Source organism: Biomphalaria glabrata, chromosome 11, assembly GCF_947242115.1.
Source record: "Biomphalaria glabrata chromosome 11, xgBioGlab47.1, whole genome shotgun sequence".
NCBI classification, from domain to species: Eukaryota; Metazoa; Mollusca; class Gastropoda; family Planorbidae; genus Biomphalaria; species Biomphalaria glabrata.
This window is the reverse complement of record NC_074721.1, coordinates 19,107,626-19,121,378: the sequence shown is the minus strand read 5'-3', so window position 1 is coordinate 19,121,378 and position 13,753 is coordinate 19,107,626. Positions and strand designations below refer to the sequence as shown.

At 33.7% G+C, this 13,753-nt stretch overlaps 1 protein-coding gene across 2 annotated transcripts; it reads right to left on the bottom strand.

The window, feature by feature from the left end:
* Positions 1-8,348, bottom strand: LOC106054803 (collagen alpha-1(XII) chain-like). 2 transcript variants are annotated; one of them, XM_013210833.2, is made up of 8 exons: positions 8,265-8,348; positions 7,803-7,903; positions 7,603-7,635; positions 6,142-6,371; positions 5,628-5,784; positions 3,512-3,694; positions 2,924-2,953; positions 1-131 (listed from the first exon to the last, which is right to left on the bottom strand). In XM_013210833.2, exons 2-8 carry the CDS (start codon positions 7,867-7,869, stop codon positions 127-129), a joined length of 705 nt encoding a protein of 234 aa, XP_013066287.2. In that variant the 5' UTR covers positions 7,870-7,903; positions 8,265-8,348; the 3' UTR covers positions 1-126. The 2 variants fall into 2 exon arrangements, with proteins under 2 accessions (XP_013066287.2, XP_013066288.2); XM_013210834.2 differs by having other exon boundaries at positions 7,803-7,886; positions 8,265-8,335.
* Positions 8,349-13,753: the final 5,405 nt, after the last annotated feature.

Here is a 13,753-nt window from a genome sequence, read left to right as displayed (position 1 = left end):
TTGTGTTGTTTTAATACATTTTATTTCATGGGTTCATTTTGATATCAATTATTTGGCGAGTGTCTTGTAAGTATTGCCAACTCTTGCTTAACGCTTTGTCCAGCTAGTCTCAGAACTGATTCACTTTTATGCTAAACGAAATAAAAAAGAAAAGAAATTGTTAAGGTAGCATTTAAAAAAGTAGCAACATTAAGCTGCTTGCACTGTGGAGTCAACACAATCTGTTTGGGATACAGGAGGAAATCGGAGGAAATCTACTCAGTATATTCATCAATCTTCAATTAACTGAGAGGAGGATATTTGTAAGATCCCTGGCCACGTGACTAAGCCAAAATTTTATTGAGTTAAGCAAAATGAATAAGAATAAAAAAAATGGTCTGATTAATTAAATTAAATTATATTATTTTTTGTAAACATTACACTGTTTGAGACTTTCCCGGAGTCTAAAAATATTTTGAAATCAATTACTGACATATAAAGCATATGGTGTATAACTATATCTTAACTCATCAGGGGCGGACTGGGTATCAAAATCGGCCCGGGCATTACCAAATAAACTGGCCCACAAATGGTATGTCATATATTTTCGGTGTTGGGGGGGGGGATTTTTACCCCACTCCGCAGTTTATATATATATATTAGTGTGTGTGTGTGTATGTAATTAATCTTCATTACATTCTGATCTTTCATTCTTTCAAACATTTTTTCTACCCTAGAATACTCTCTTCCTATAATTAGTGGAAAGACAGTACACAGCGCCTAAGGGCAGCTAGGGAGTCCGGGGGAGCGCTGTGAGCTCCATCCAGTGGGCCCCGGAACCAAGCATTATTTCCGTTATTTTAAGCTTTAAAAATGCATATTCTGAGGTATCTACAGTCCAATTAGCCTGCTACTCTTCCGCTAAAAAAATTAAAAAACCAAATCTGCTATTCAATGGAGTCCAGCGACTGGTAGAAAAAGCTAAAATGCTTTAGTTTTTGTATTGGAGGGGAAAGGGAAACCACAAAACCCCTTTTGGCTACGCTCATGAAATTAGGAAACTGTAGTTTGCTTACATTGGCTGCACTGGGGTGGTAAGTAAAGTTTCCCTTTCAGACAATGAGGTCTGAGGCAAGTGATGGTTTGAAGACCCTCCCCTCCCGGCTACGCCCATGTGTTATATTATAGGTGTAAGCCTATTTCTCTACAAAATATATAACGTTTGATAATGCATCGAAAACTGGATGTACGCGATTTGAATATGAATATACCATGACCCATTATTTAAAATATAAATCTCTTTTCATTAAATATCGGATGTGACAGCGCTATATAAATTATTGGAATTATTTTCATCGTTAATGACTTCATACTAAGCCAAAGTTTGCCATTAATTACAATAGTATAAAAATTGATTTAGATCTAGATTTATTTTGTAATAAATTTTTTTTTTGTAAGCCTTAGCCTTAAGTGTTGTATTTTTAGATCTATGTTATTAAAAATAAACAAAAAGAAACCTTTTCTTTTCAAATCGCAGAAAGTAGAGCTTTATAACCATATTGAGCTGTGAATAAGTTGGGTGGTTTGCAATTTCGCGGCTGTGTGTATGTGTTAAAGTTAATTTCTATTAAGTATTGTTAAAGAGTCGCGCCTATCTTTTTTTTTTTTTTTTGCTGCGTTATATCAATGTTTTCTAACTTAATCATCCCTCTTTTTGGTTAAATTTCAATGGACCATTAAAAGAAGAGGGAGGGAAGGAGCCAAAAAAAATGGTAGTGCCATCAAAGGCCTATGCCGACCAGCAAAATGATTAGGCCAAACACAACCTCGAAGACATCAAAGCATTCCATGCCGCTCGTGCATAGCAGAAAGTACGGTCTAACGTTTTGCTAATGATAATACATACAGTGTATAGTGTATTTTTTTTTTTTTATATTCTTGTTGAATTTCAAACAAAATTAATTGTAATAAGAATTTAAAAAAAAGAAAAGAAAACGTGTTCGGGCCTTTGTGTCTTGCTGCTGTCACTTATTTTTTAAGTTGTCTGCATTGAATTTTTTGTTCTTTGGTCGTGACCAGACCGGCCCATTTTGTACCGGCCCACCGGACATTTGCCCGTTTGCCCATATAGCCAGTCCGCCTCTGTAACTCATCTTATATAATACAGACGTTACTTCAAACTATATTTCTCCTTCCCTGGCTGTCCCCTCCTCTTTCCTTTGTTCAACAAAAGCTGGTTTTGTTGTAATTTCCAAATAAGGAATATAAAAAGAAATTGTTTCCTTTTTTTTTAGTAAGCTAAATATTTAATTTTTATTCTTATAATGTTCTTAACCCTGCATGAGAGAGGCTATATGCAAAAGAAATATTGTTAATACACGGTAATAAGAAATAACAATATATTTGTTTGCTCCAATAAGTACCATTGGGTATAACGGAAAATTTGGAGCTTCATAACATTCAGATATTTAAAAAAATACCTTATGTTTTAATCAAATGCGTTGTGTTGTATTTGATCCGCATGAGCAAAATCTCAGCTCGATATGATATCAAGTAAAAACAAATGATTTTATGGATTTTTTTTCACTATTTTGAAGATTTGAGGAGTAAAATAGTTGAAATAAAAAGGATATACATTGTACGTTTCTCTTTTAAAAGTTTTTATGAAAGAAACTTACAAAATCATCTATTAACTGCGTTTTTTTAACAATAAAAACTTCCAGAAATGTGTTTATACGCTCATGTTACATTCATTTGTTTTTTTACTCGCTTACATTTCCTTTTTAAAAATGAAACACAAAGAAAGCATTTTATCCACTTATTGGCCTCTCTTATTGTACGTTATCAAAGAAGATTCTCACACTAGAGATATGTTACACTAAAGATGCACAGAAAACAGTCACTAAATACTATGTGACAATGAGTAAGCAAATAGCAGACTTACGTTCTTCTGGAACCTGGATCCCTTTAATCACTGTGGGAAAATACAAAGTTAAATATCAACATTGGACTTTTTTGTTTTGACTTAAGATAGGCTAGGAAAGGGGACAGTGAGCTCGTGACTTGGCTGGTAGGTCCATAGACTTTGTATTAGCATATGAATCTAGTGATGTCATAATTTGTGCAAATGTGTTGGTTTGACAGGAAAAGATAGTGTGGATAAGGAAGCTAAAAATAGTTTGACCTAGATGTGGCTATTTCGTCCACTCTATTCTTAAAATTTATTATTTTCAATATATTTCTTTAAACATAAAATTTGCTACTTTTATTCTTCTTTAGAAAAGCAAGAAATTGTCGACATTCAAAAAAATATTATCTTGATTGTGAATATTGATTCTACTAGTGTCCGACTTGTCCTGTCCAAGCAAAAAGTCGATTTAAGTGGGCTTTGTCTAACTACGCATCTACTTATCTATTATGTTTTACATAAAAATTGATATTTTCGTGCAGTTCAATATGTTTAGTATCCATACAAAGAACAATAATCCAAGAAAGCTTACATCAGGCCGTATTAAGTATTAGTCTCCCCTACCTTCACATGTTTTTAGCATCAGACTAGACAAAGAAGAGTGAGCAGCGTCAAAGCTCGTAGCCTTGAATATCAAGGTGCAATCTCGGGTCAACTTCATTAGCTCTTCATCACTAGCATCTGGACCAATGCCCACACCAATGACCTTGACATTGTTCTTATGAAGAAGTTCAGCGACTTGATAAGCTGTATGTATAGAATAAAAGGATATGTTTATTGTGGGTGTGAGTGTGTGTGTCTGTGTTGAATGGGATAAATGGATGTGTGGTATAAACCGCTTAAATACACAAAAGGCTTTAGTTTATATCCCGATGTAGACCAGGAATTTTAAATCGAGATAAGACTCGAACTTGTGTTTGCTGAGCGAGCCAAAGCGCGGATATTTCGTCGCACTCCATATCTCCATCCACGTATTCACTTACAAAGAATGGACCATGACACCAAGTCCTTTTACATTTTAAGTGCCTTTTAATTGTGAAGCATTTCAACATAACATATATACACGGCAGACATTGTATACAGATACCCAACTTCACTAGCTGACTTCCTCTCTTCTTGTTTACACACTCGTCACTTCCCCCCAAGTCCCCTAACTCTCCGATACCCAACACTTGACCATGTGTCACGGTTGACCACACAGTAACCGTATCACAAGATTCTATATCTAGATCTAGAATTAGATATAGACTTAAATTTAACTCTAGATCTAGACTTAGATCTATTTCTAGATCTAGGCTTAGACTTAGATCTTGAATCTAGATTTAGATTTAAAACTAGGTCTATATTTAGCTAGATCAATGTCTAGTTTGTATGACAAATGACAATGGAGATATTAATTTTTATTTGCGAGTGGAAAGTCTTGCCATCTGTACACAATTGTAGCTTAAAGAAGTTCAAGAATTTTTGTTTCCTGTTGCCAATTGATCTAATTTTGTTAGAAGAATATTTTTTTAAAATTTCTCTTATTACAATTTAACATATTATTAATTTTGAATGTATGGATAAGGTTAAAAATTATTATTTTAAAAAATATAAGTGTACGTTAAATGAATATATGGAGATGCTGTGGCTGAGGGGTAAAGCACTTGGAACTGGATGTCCCGTGTTTGAATCCTGGTGAAGACTCTAGGTGGACAACTTCGGGAGCCGATTTTGAGTTTGTGTGTCCACACAAACTGTCTTTGTAGCCTTGTTTAATCACAAAATAATATGATTGTATACTTCACTATATTACTTGGGCATAGAGAATAATTTATTTTTGTAGAGATGTCAAGCTTTAAGTTTTTTTAAACTACAAGACTAAGTTTTTTATTGTTATCTGAACTGCTTAAAGTAATGTAGTTTGTGAAACGCATTTATTTTTTTGCAACGTATATTTTATATGCAATGAATCAAGAGACTGAATGAGTCCTATGATCTTTTTTATTGAAGATTTTCATATATGGATCCACATCAGTACACCTCAATCTTCTTGGTGTACCCGGGGTACAAAATGATGACCTGTTAATAAGCGAACTATTTAATAAACCATAACATATTTTTTTTTTCATAATTGTTAAATTTCTAATTATTTTTTTTTTTAGTAACTAACAGGGATCTTTCAATATTACGTCCTTGACATAATTTCTTTGAAAAACTCTTGTGATCTTCCTCCATTCATTTTCTGAGGTTTTACTATAAGCTCCATTACATCGCCACAGCATTTCTTAACTTTAGTGCTAAAATCCCCAATGGTTTATCTTATAAATTATATTCTTACTTAATTATAGTGTAACCCCTTTTCATGTTTGTGGCTTCGGAAAATGCAGATATTAAAGTGTCGATAACGATTTCCTTTAGTCAAAAGAATGTAGACCCAATTCTTACCACAGCAAGTCATAACACGACAGTATTATCACTTATAACACGACAGTATTATCACTTATAACACGACAGTATTATCACTTATAACACGACAGTATTATCACTTATAACACTACAGTATTATCACTTATAACACGACAGTATTATCACTTATAACACGACAGTATTATCACTAACTTGACATTGTTCTTCATATGCAGTGTTTATTTAGTATTTGTAAAGAAATGAGAACTCTTTCTGTCGCAACATCACTTACTTCTTTCTGGGTTGCTGGAGCGTCCATCAGTCATTACTAGGACTGTTTTAATGGCTTTAAGTCTTCCGCCTCCAATGGGACTCAGAAGATTATAAGCAGCGGTCAGGCCTCTGTCTAAATAAGTGTTACCACCGAGATACTTAGAACTGATCATTGCCTTGATAAAATCAAGTGTGTATATTGGTCAACGAAAAGTAAAACAATAACAGGTCTAAAAGTATAACACACTAAACCTAAAACGTCTATCTATAAATACTATATATAAATGTACAACTAGAAAACATAAATACACACACACACATACAAACAAATATATATACATATATATATATATAATATATATATATATATATAGATAGATAGATAGATAGATAGATTGATAGATAGATATAGATATAGATATAGATAGATAGATAGATAGATAGATAGATAGATAGATAGATAGATAGATAGATAGATAGATAGATAGATGGATAGATAGATAGTGTAAAAGATAAAATAAAATTTCAAGTACCAAGCGAATCAATGTCGGATCGTAATAACTGTTTAAATTGAACACTGTTTTCCCTTCATCAGAAAACATCACCATGGCAACCCTAATTCCGTCTCTACCGATTCTAAGACTGGATGTTATTGTGGCAGCCACGGTCAACATCTTCCTGAAATTATCCGGAGAGATACTGGTGGAGGAGTCAATGACAAAGACCACATCAGCTTCAGCACGGCACGAATACATCGGGATAGCTGAAGGAGAGATGAACTGGATGAAAGCATGTAGGGGACATGACTACACGTAAAGTATTGTGAACTACACAGAGAGAACTATGAGTCAAGTACAAACAGCATAGCTAAATGATTTCAAAGAGAAACAAAGATTTAATTCTCGCTGAGCATTCTGAATAAAAAAGAAACATTTTAAATCGGAGTATTTGTCAGCAATTTTTAATACACTATAGGGTCAATAATCCAGCAGAGCATTAGAGAAACAATGACATCAGAGCATACTTGGTCTTAACTTGAAAGAGGTTTAAATCTAAACCTATAGTGACCTACATTTTTCAAGAGGCAGAACATTTCAAATACGTGTGTTACCGATCACATAGCGCCCTCCTCAGAAAAGGGAAAAAAAAAGAAGTAAACAATTCGAAGAATATGAATGAAATTTTGGAGCTTTACATTTCTCTTCTGTAGGAGTTTTAAATATCTGCAAGCACAGCAACACTGGCAGTAAATGTTTACCTCATCAAAACACTGACCTATAACATGAGGATGGGCTGTTCAAAAGAAGTTTTTAATCATTTAAAACACGTATTTTAGTTTTTGTGAAAATAAAATCAATATTCAGTCCCTGTTCTGGAACTAGCTGGTATAGTAATCTTGGAATGGTGGCAACGACAGCCATATTAATCGTTCGTCACTGGCCTGCTCAGGTCGCGAATCCTGGACGATAGCTCTGCTGATGTCTCCAACAGAACGGAAGCTACCGGATACAGTTTGGCATCATTGACGTCACTCAAGGTTAACTCCCAAAGATTCTGATGTTTGGCATGTAGGGATTGTCCTAGGTGGGTAACCAGCCGACCCTAACGACCCCCCAAAAAGCCCAAATCTTACTAGCTTTGGGATAGTAGCCCGTCTTCCCCAGTTCTTCGGTCAATAATACAATTCAGCCGGTTCCAATATTTGAGAGTAACGTGAAAGTAAGGAGTTGAACTGGTTGTAAGAGGCCATATTTATATACAAACAGAAATAATATTCATCTATGCTTGCTTACAAAAAGATCTGGTTAATTACTATGTATATACATGCAAACAGAGATTTAGCATTACTTATAAAAACATTAAAGTAACATGTACGTCTTAAAACCTGACAAGTTATTAATTCTATTCCGATCAATAAGATTACATTTTTGAATAATACAAAATAGTATAAATGTATAGAAAGTATAAATGTGAAATATTCAATATTCTCTTACATAAATCGCCATGAGTTGCTGAAGACTGTGTCCCTGAAAAATAAAGTCGGCTGCATAAAAATAACATCTTTACAAATTATAAACTTGGTCTTGAAAGTGAATATATATGTATAGACTTCAAGTCTTAAGAATAGATGTGTAGACTTAAACTTTTAAAGGTTGTTTAACAGGTAAACCCATTATAACCAAAGATTACTTACGCCCCAGTGTTCCAAGTGAATGCAAAATGGCGAGGACTGTAAAGAGAATGGCAGAGTTCCTTCTCATGATGCTGCTCTAGGGCACTAGTAGAAGAAGTGTGCTGAATTATAATGTCAAAATGTACACTGTGATATTATTTCAATGCAATTGTTTTATATTCTACACAAGCCTTATTATTATTATTATAATTATTATAATGTTAGAAACGAATGAGTATTCATTCTCTGGCGCTGTAGGGCCTTATTATCATTATCATTATTATTATTATTATTATTATTATTATTATTATGTCGTATAAACTAAGTAAAAAATCATTAACTCTGTACTTAGTAATCTATATGTCAATATTTCTATCATACATATATTGTAAAGTTTCCTTGGCATTATTTACAGAATTCCAAAAGGAAACTACTAAGAGCATTCTGTATAGACTTTGTAAAACAATAATAAACTTGTCTCACCTAATAAGGGAAAAATAGTCCAAGCAAAGAGGACATAAAGACAATGAACTGTATCATTAGTAGTTCAATAGTTGCTTTCTTTTTTTTCCATTGCATAGGCGTTTTTTTAGACACAAAAAAAGTTAAATGTTAAATAATTATATTAGGAGAAGTCAGTGTTAAATTTCACTACACACAGCATTAATGCTCCTAATCTTCTCTTATTTTGTTCTTACGTTTCTCCACAGTTCTTATATATCGTTCTCTCTTCTTTCTCTATGCAAATGGTTTAATACTTAGAAATGAAGACTGGATCTTATACATTGAATTCAAACAAGAGAGACTAGTGCTGTTAGGATATAGCGGAAATATCACAAATATAATTATTTTGACGAATTAGCAACGTAGGGAATATATAGTACTTGATTTCAATAAACGATGTAGTTATTTAAATTAGGGTGATGTCCAGGTGGAATACAAAAAAAAACTAATTAAATATGAAGCAAAGTCTTAGACTTTCCATCGGAAATACCAAAAAATTACTAACGTAGTTTCGTTTAGATAACCCGAGGTTATACAAGTCTCTATAGTTTTGGGGTATACAACGTTGAGAAGATTACACAATTTATTTTACTTAAAAACATAGCATATAGGAAAGTTAGGACACACAGATGGTTCTTTATACCTCCTATTGTTCATTTTACGGTTGTGAAATGAAAATGAGAAATCTTTCTGAACATCTCATTATAAAACTTAACAAAACCAAATAGTAACGATGAAGCCAGGAATCTTAAGTATACCAGTAATCGATTGTGACAAGCAGGTCAGCAACCAAACTACTTTGCCGATACCAGTAATCGATTGTGACAAGCAGGTCAGCAACCAAACTACTTAGCCGATACCAGTAATCGATTGTGACAAGTAGGTCAGCAACCAAACTACTTTGCCGATACAAGTAATCGACTGTGACAAGTAGGTCAGCAACCAGACTACTTTGCCGATACCAGTAATCGATTGTGACAAGTAGGTCAGCAACCAGACTACTTCGCCGATACAAGTAATCGATTGTAACAAGTAGGTCAGCAACCAAACTACTTTGCCGATACAAGTAATCGATTGTGACAAGTAGGTCAGCAACCAGGCTACTTTGCCGATACCAGTAATCGATTGTGACAAGTAGGTCAGCAACCAGACTACTTTGCCGATACAAGTAATCGATTGTAACAAGTAGGTCAGCAACCAGACTACTTTGCCGATACCAGTAATCGATTGTGACAAGTAGGTCAGCAACCAGACTACTTTGCCGATACAAGTAATCGATTGTGACAAGTAGGTCAGCAACCAGACTACTTTGCCGATACAAGTAATCGATTGTGACAAGTAGGTCAACAACCAGACTACTTTGCCGATACCAGTAATGTTGAAACGGATACATGCTGGGTCAATAGTAGGGTGCGGGTTATACGAATTTGTTAAATACTTATTTTTAAAATTGTGTAGTGTACTCGGGGTACATGGACAAAATTGTGTAGTGTACTCGGGGTACATGGACAAAATTGTGTAGTGTACTCGGGGTACATGGACAAACTTGTGTAGTGTACTCGGGGTACATGGACAAAATTGTGTAGTGTACTCGGGGTACATGGACAAAATTGTGTAGTGTACTCGGGGTACATGGACAAACTTGTGTAGTGTACTCGGGGTACATGGACAAAATTGTGTAGTGTACTCGGGGTACATGGACAAACTTACAATACGTTCTATTTTAAACTTGCCAGATGTAGTAGTGGGATAGCAGAGGGTGAAGTTAAAATGGCTACCTGAGTCACAGTTATGTTTTAAAGGGAAACGGTAATTTTTTAGACATTAAATGTCACAGAATTAGGTATTGTAAAACAAAACTCTACCAGAAATAATAAATATTTAACATTTTATTTTATCTTGATGTCACTATTTAAATATCGTGTCTCTCGTAGGGGATTTATCCAGACTAGTTTTACTTATTGTTTGTATTCTCTGCCCCTGACATTAAACATTCATTAACCAGGGTAGATAATTAGTTGCTTTATTGATTTTACGGTGTAGGATTATAATCAATTAACGTACTTGTTTTCTCTGTCTTTACTAGTCTAAAATATAACAAATGTAAGATACTGTGATCTGAAATGTAATAACTTGTATGCCATAAAATAATACACAAATATTTTACAATAGTCTCCAATAATATGTCGGATTGTGGAAGTCATCATCGTGGCCGAATAATACATACAAACATCTACATTACATACTAATTATGGTGATCATACATTGAGATACCTATATATGCCTATTTGTGAATCTATACGGACAGTTACAAAGCCATATATCCATACATTAACTAAAGCTGTTTAAGTAAATTTGCTGTTGTTGTATCACAGCTATGAGAAATTCTTTAATTGTACACGTCTGAAATATACGACTGTTAAAGACGGCGCAGCCGCACAAAGACACACACTTAAAGGGGCCACCCCAAAAAAAAAAACAACAACAAATATACATATTATATTTAAGAAAAGGGAAAAAACAGTATAATAAAATGTGTTATAATTCTTCGCTTATAGGGTATATATGGCATGATATCAGTTTTATTAATATTATTAAATGAATGTGCAATAAAGTTTGAAAAGAGTGGAGGTCTCCAAAGAAATGATGTCCAAGGCCTCCACGTACTAAATCTGGCACTGTAAATGCTTAAACTATTAAACGGAACATGATCTGATTTACGGAAGTAGAGACTGTGAAGCTGCCCTGGGTCTCACTATTAAAGTGAGGAATCCACATTTTAAAAAAGTGGAAAAAAACTTAATTTGCGTAAATATTATATTGTTAACAAAAGTAAATTTAACAGAGCTTAAGTGTTCCGTTATTGTCATAGTATTGTTTGTGACAGGAAGTGAACGAGATAATTATCTTATCTTATATAATACAGACGTTACTTCAAAAAAGAAGATGATTACGTCCTACGCGTCATGCATTTAGTCATGCATATTAACCAATGACTTAAATTCTGCCAAGTCACTGGTTTTCCTGGCTAGCTCAGGCAACCCATTCCATGCTCTAATAGTACTAGGGAAAAAGGAGCATTTGTACAAATTTGTCCTAGCATATGGGAATAGGAATGTGCATTTTTCTTTGTGTCTTTCAGAGTATTTTATTACCTGTCCTGAAGGCTTTCTAAATTTAGTGATTTTACTAAAGGTGTTACTCTAGTCAAATGTGAATATTCGTTTGTTATGAATCTCACTGCTTTATTTTGTGTCTGTTCCAGTTTCGTAATGTTTTCTTGAGTTGAGGGGTCCCAAACGGAGGATGCATATTCTATTATTGGCCTAACCAAGGTTAAATAACATTTTAGTTTTATGTTCTAATTTGATTTATAGAAATTTCTTTTAATAAATCCTAATGCTTTGTTTGATTTTTTGTAGTTTCATCAATATGTGGATTCCATGACAGTTTTTCATTTATTATAACACCTAGGTATTCTGCGTTTTTAGTCTGCGTTACTGGTTTGCCATGAATAAGATAAGTGGAATTAATTTGTTTTAGTTTTTTTGTTACTCTTAACAACTGACATTTTTCTGGGTGGAAAGACATGCTCCAATTTGATTCCCATTTCTGTAATTCATCTAATTCTCTTTGTAAAATATCTGTGTCTTGTGTTGTTTTTATTGGTCTATATATTATGTAATCGTCTGCAAATAATCTGACTTTTGTTCCTGAAGTAATGCAATTTGGTAAATCATTTATGTAAATTAAAAATAGTAGTGGTCCCAAGACTGTTCCTTGAGGTACACCTGAGATAGCATATATTTGTTCACTATTATCTAAACATTTTGAAAAATCATCAATTAGTTCTATTAGTTGTGTTTCACATGATCTATATTTCCTAAAGCCATGTTGGTATGGGGTGAGGACATTATGTTTGTCTAAGTGGTTAATGATGTTCATACATATTATGTGTTCTAGGATTTTACATGTGATGCTGGTAAATGATACTGGTCTGTAGTTTCCTGGGTCAGATTTTTCTCCTTTTTTAAATAGGGGGGTGACATTAGCTTCTTTCCAGTCCTTTGGTACTCTGCCCTTGTTAAGTGAAGCCTGAAAGAGTATTTTGAACACTGGGGCTAGCTCATTGCTTAGTTATTTGAGTAATCTAGCTGGAATACCATCAGGTCCAGACGCTTTATTTGGTTTGGTGTTAGCTAATAGTTTTTGAATTCCATTTTCTTGTACTACTATAAATTCTATGTTGTCTACTTGGTTCAAATTCAGTAATATGTCTTTGTCTCCTGGGGCTGAGAATGCTGATGCAAAGTATTTGTTTAGGATGTTTGCTTTAGTTTCATTATCATTATGTGTTATGTTATGTTCATCTTTACTGAGAACACTTATTTATCTTATTTCACCTGGAAAATGAAATTTAGTGGGCAATCAATATGAACTTTTTTTTGAATATTTTTGTTGTTGTTTTTCTTGTTAATACACTAATTTGAAGGTTTACAAATCTGTTGAATAAATCACGTACTTAAAGAACTATTTGCCCTATTGGGATGTGAATTTAAACGCTGATGAAATTTCTTGTAAAAACTACGAGCACTAAGCTTTAGTTTCTATTGAGATTGCTTGACTATTACAAACTCTTATGTAGATTTATTGATTCTTGAAGAAGAAACGAGCAAACTAATTTTTAAAAATTCATTTAAAAAAAACAACAAAGCGTAACTTAAATTTTTTTTAACTATGTATAAGTTATTTCTCTTATTCCATATTAAACAAAATATATAGTTGCCAATAATTAATTGTCAAATTGTTTAATTTTTAATTGATTCATGTTTTGCAGGGTAAAATGAATACTTGTTTAATATTTCAACTTGATCCGAGAATTAGCATGGAAGAAATAAGGTGTTCAATTACCTACGAGGATGAAACCCTACATATTTAGCCATGTCATTGAATACTGAAGGATTAATTTGCTTTGCTATACACATTTTTAATTAATTACCAGTGTAAAATGGTCTGAAGTCTGTGTGTTGAGGTGTCACCGCTGCTGGGTTCATGTGTCTGAGCTTCAAATATTAAGTTGCGCTACACATTTAGTAAGTGACTGATATAAATCTTACACACAGACTTAAGTCTGATTTCAGCACACAAAACAAATTTATGTAATGAAAATAAGATAAAATACTGCAACTTCTTTAAGTGTCCAGCTAGAAAATCACTGTAGCGTAATGTAATTACAGATGCCCAACCAGTGAGTGAAGTTTTAAAACAAAGACTGACCAATTTAGTCACATGAATATGAGCAAGGAGAAAAGATTTATTTCCTGAGACGTAGAGTGGCACACAGTGTCACAGACAGACTTACTTTGTGGTCAGTTGCTGACCAGTTGCCTATGAAGAAAGTACAAAACTTTCAAAGTTGTTTACTACGATCAAAGGTTAAACTTCTTTACAGGAAAGTGAAGGCCTAC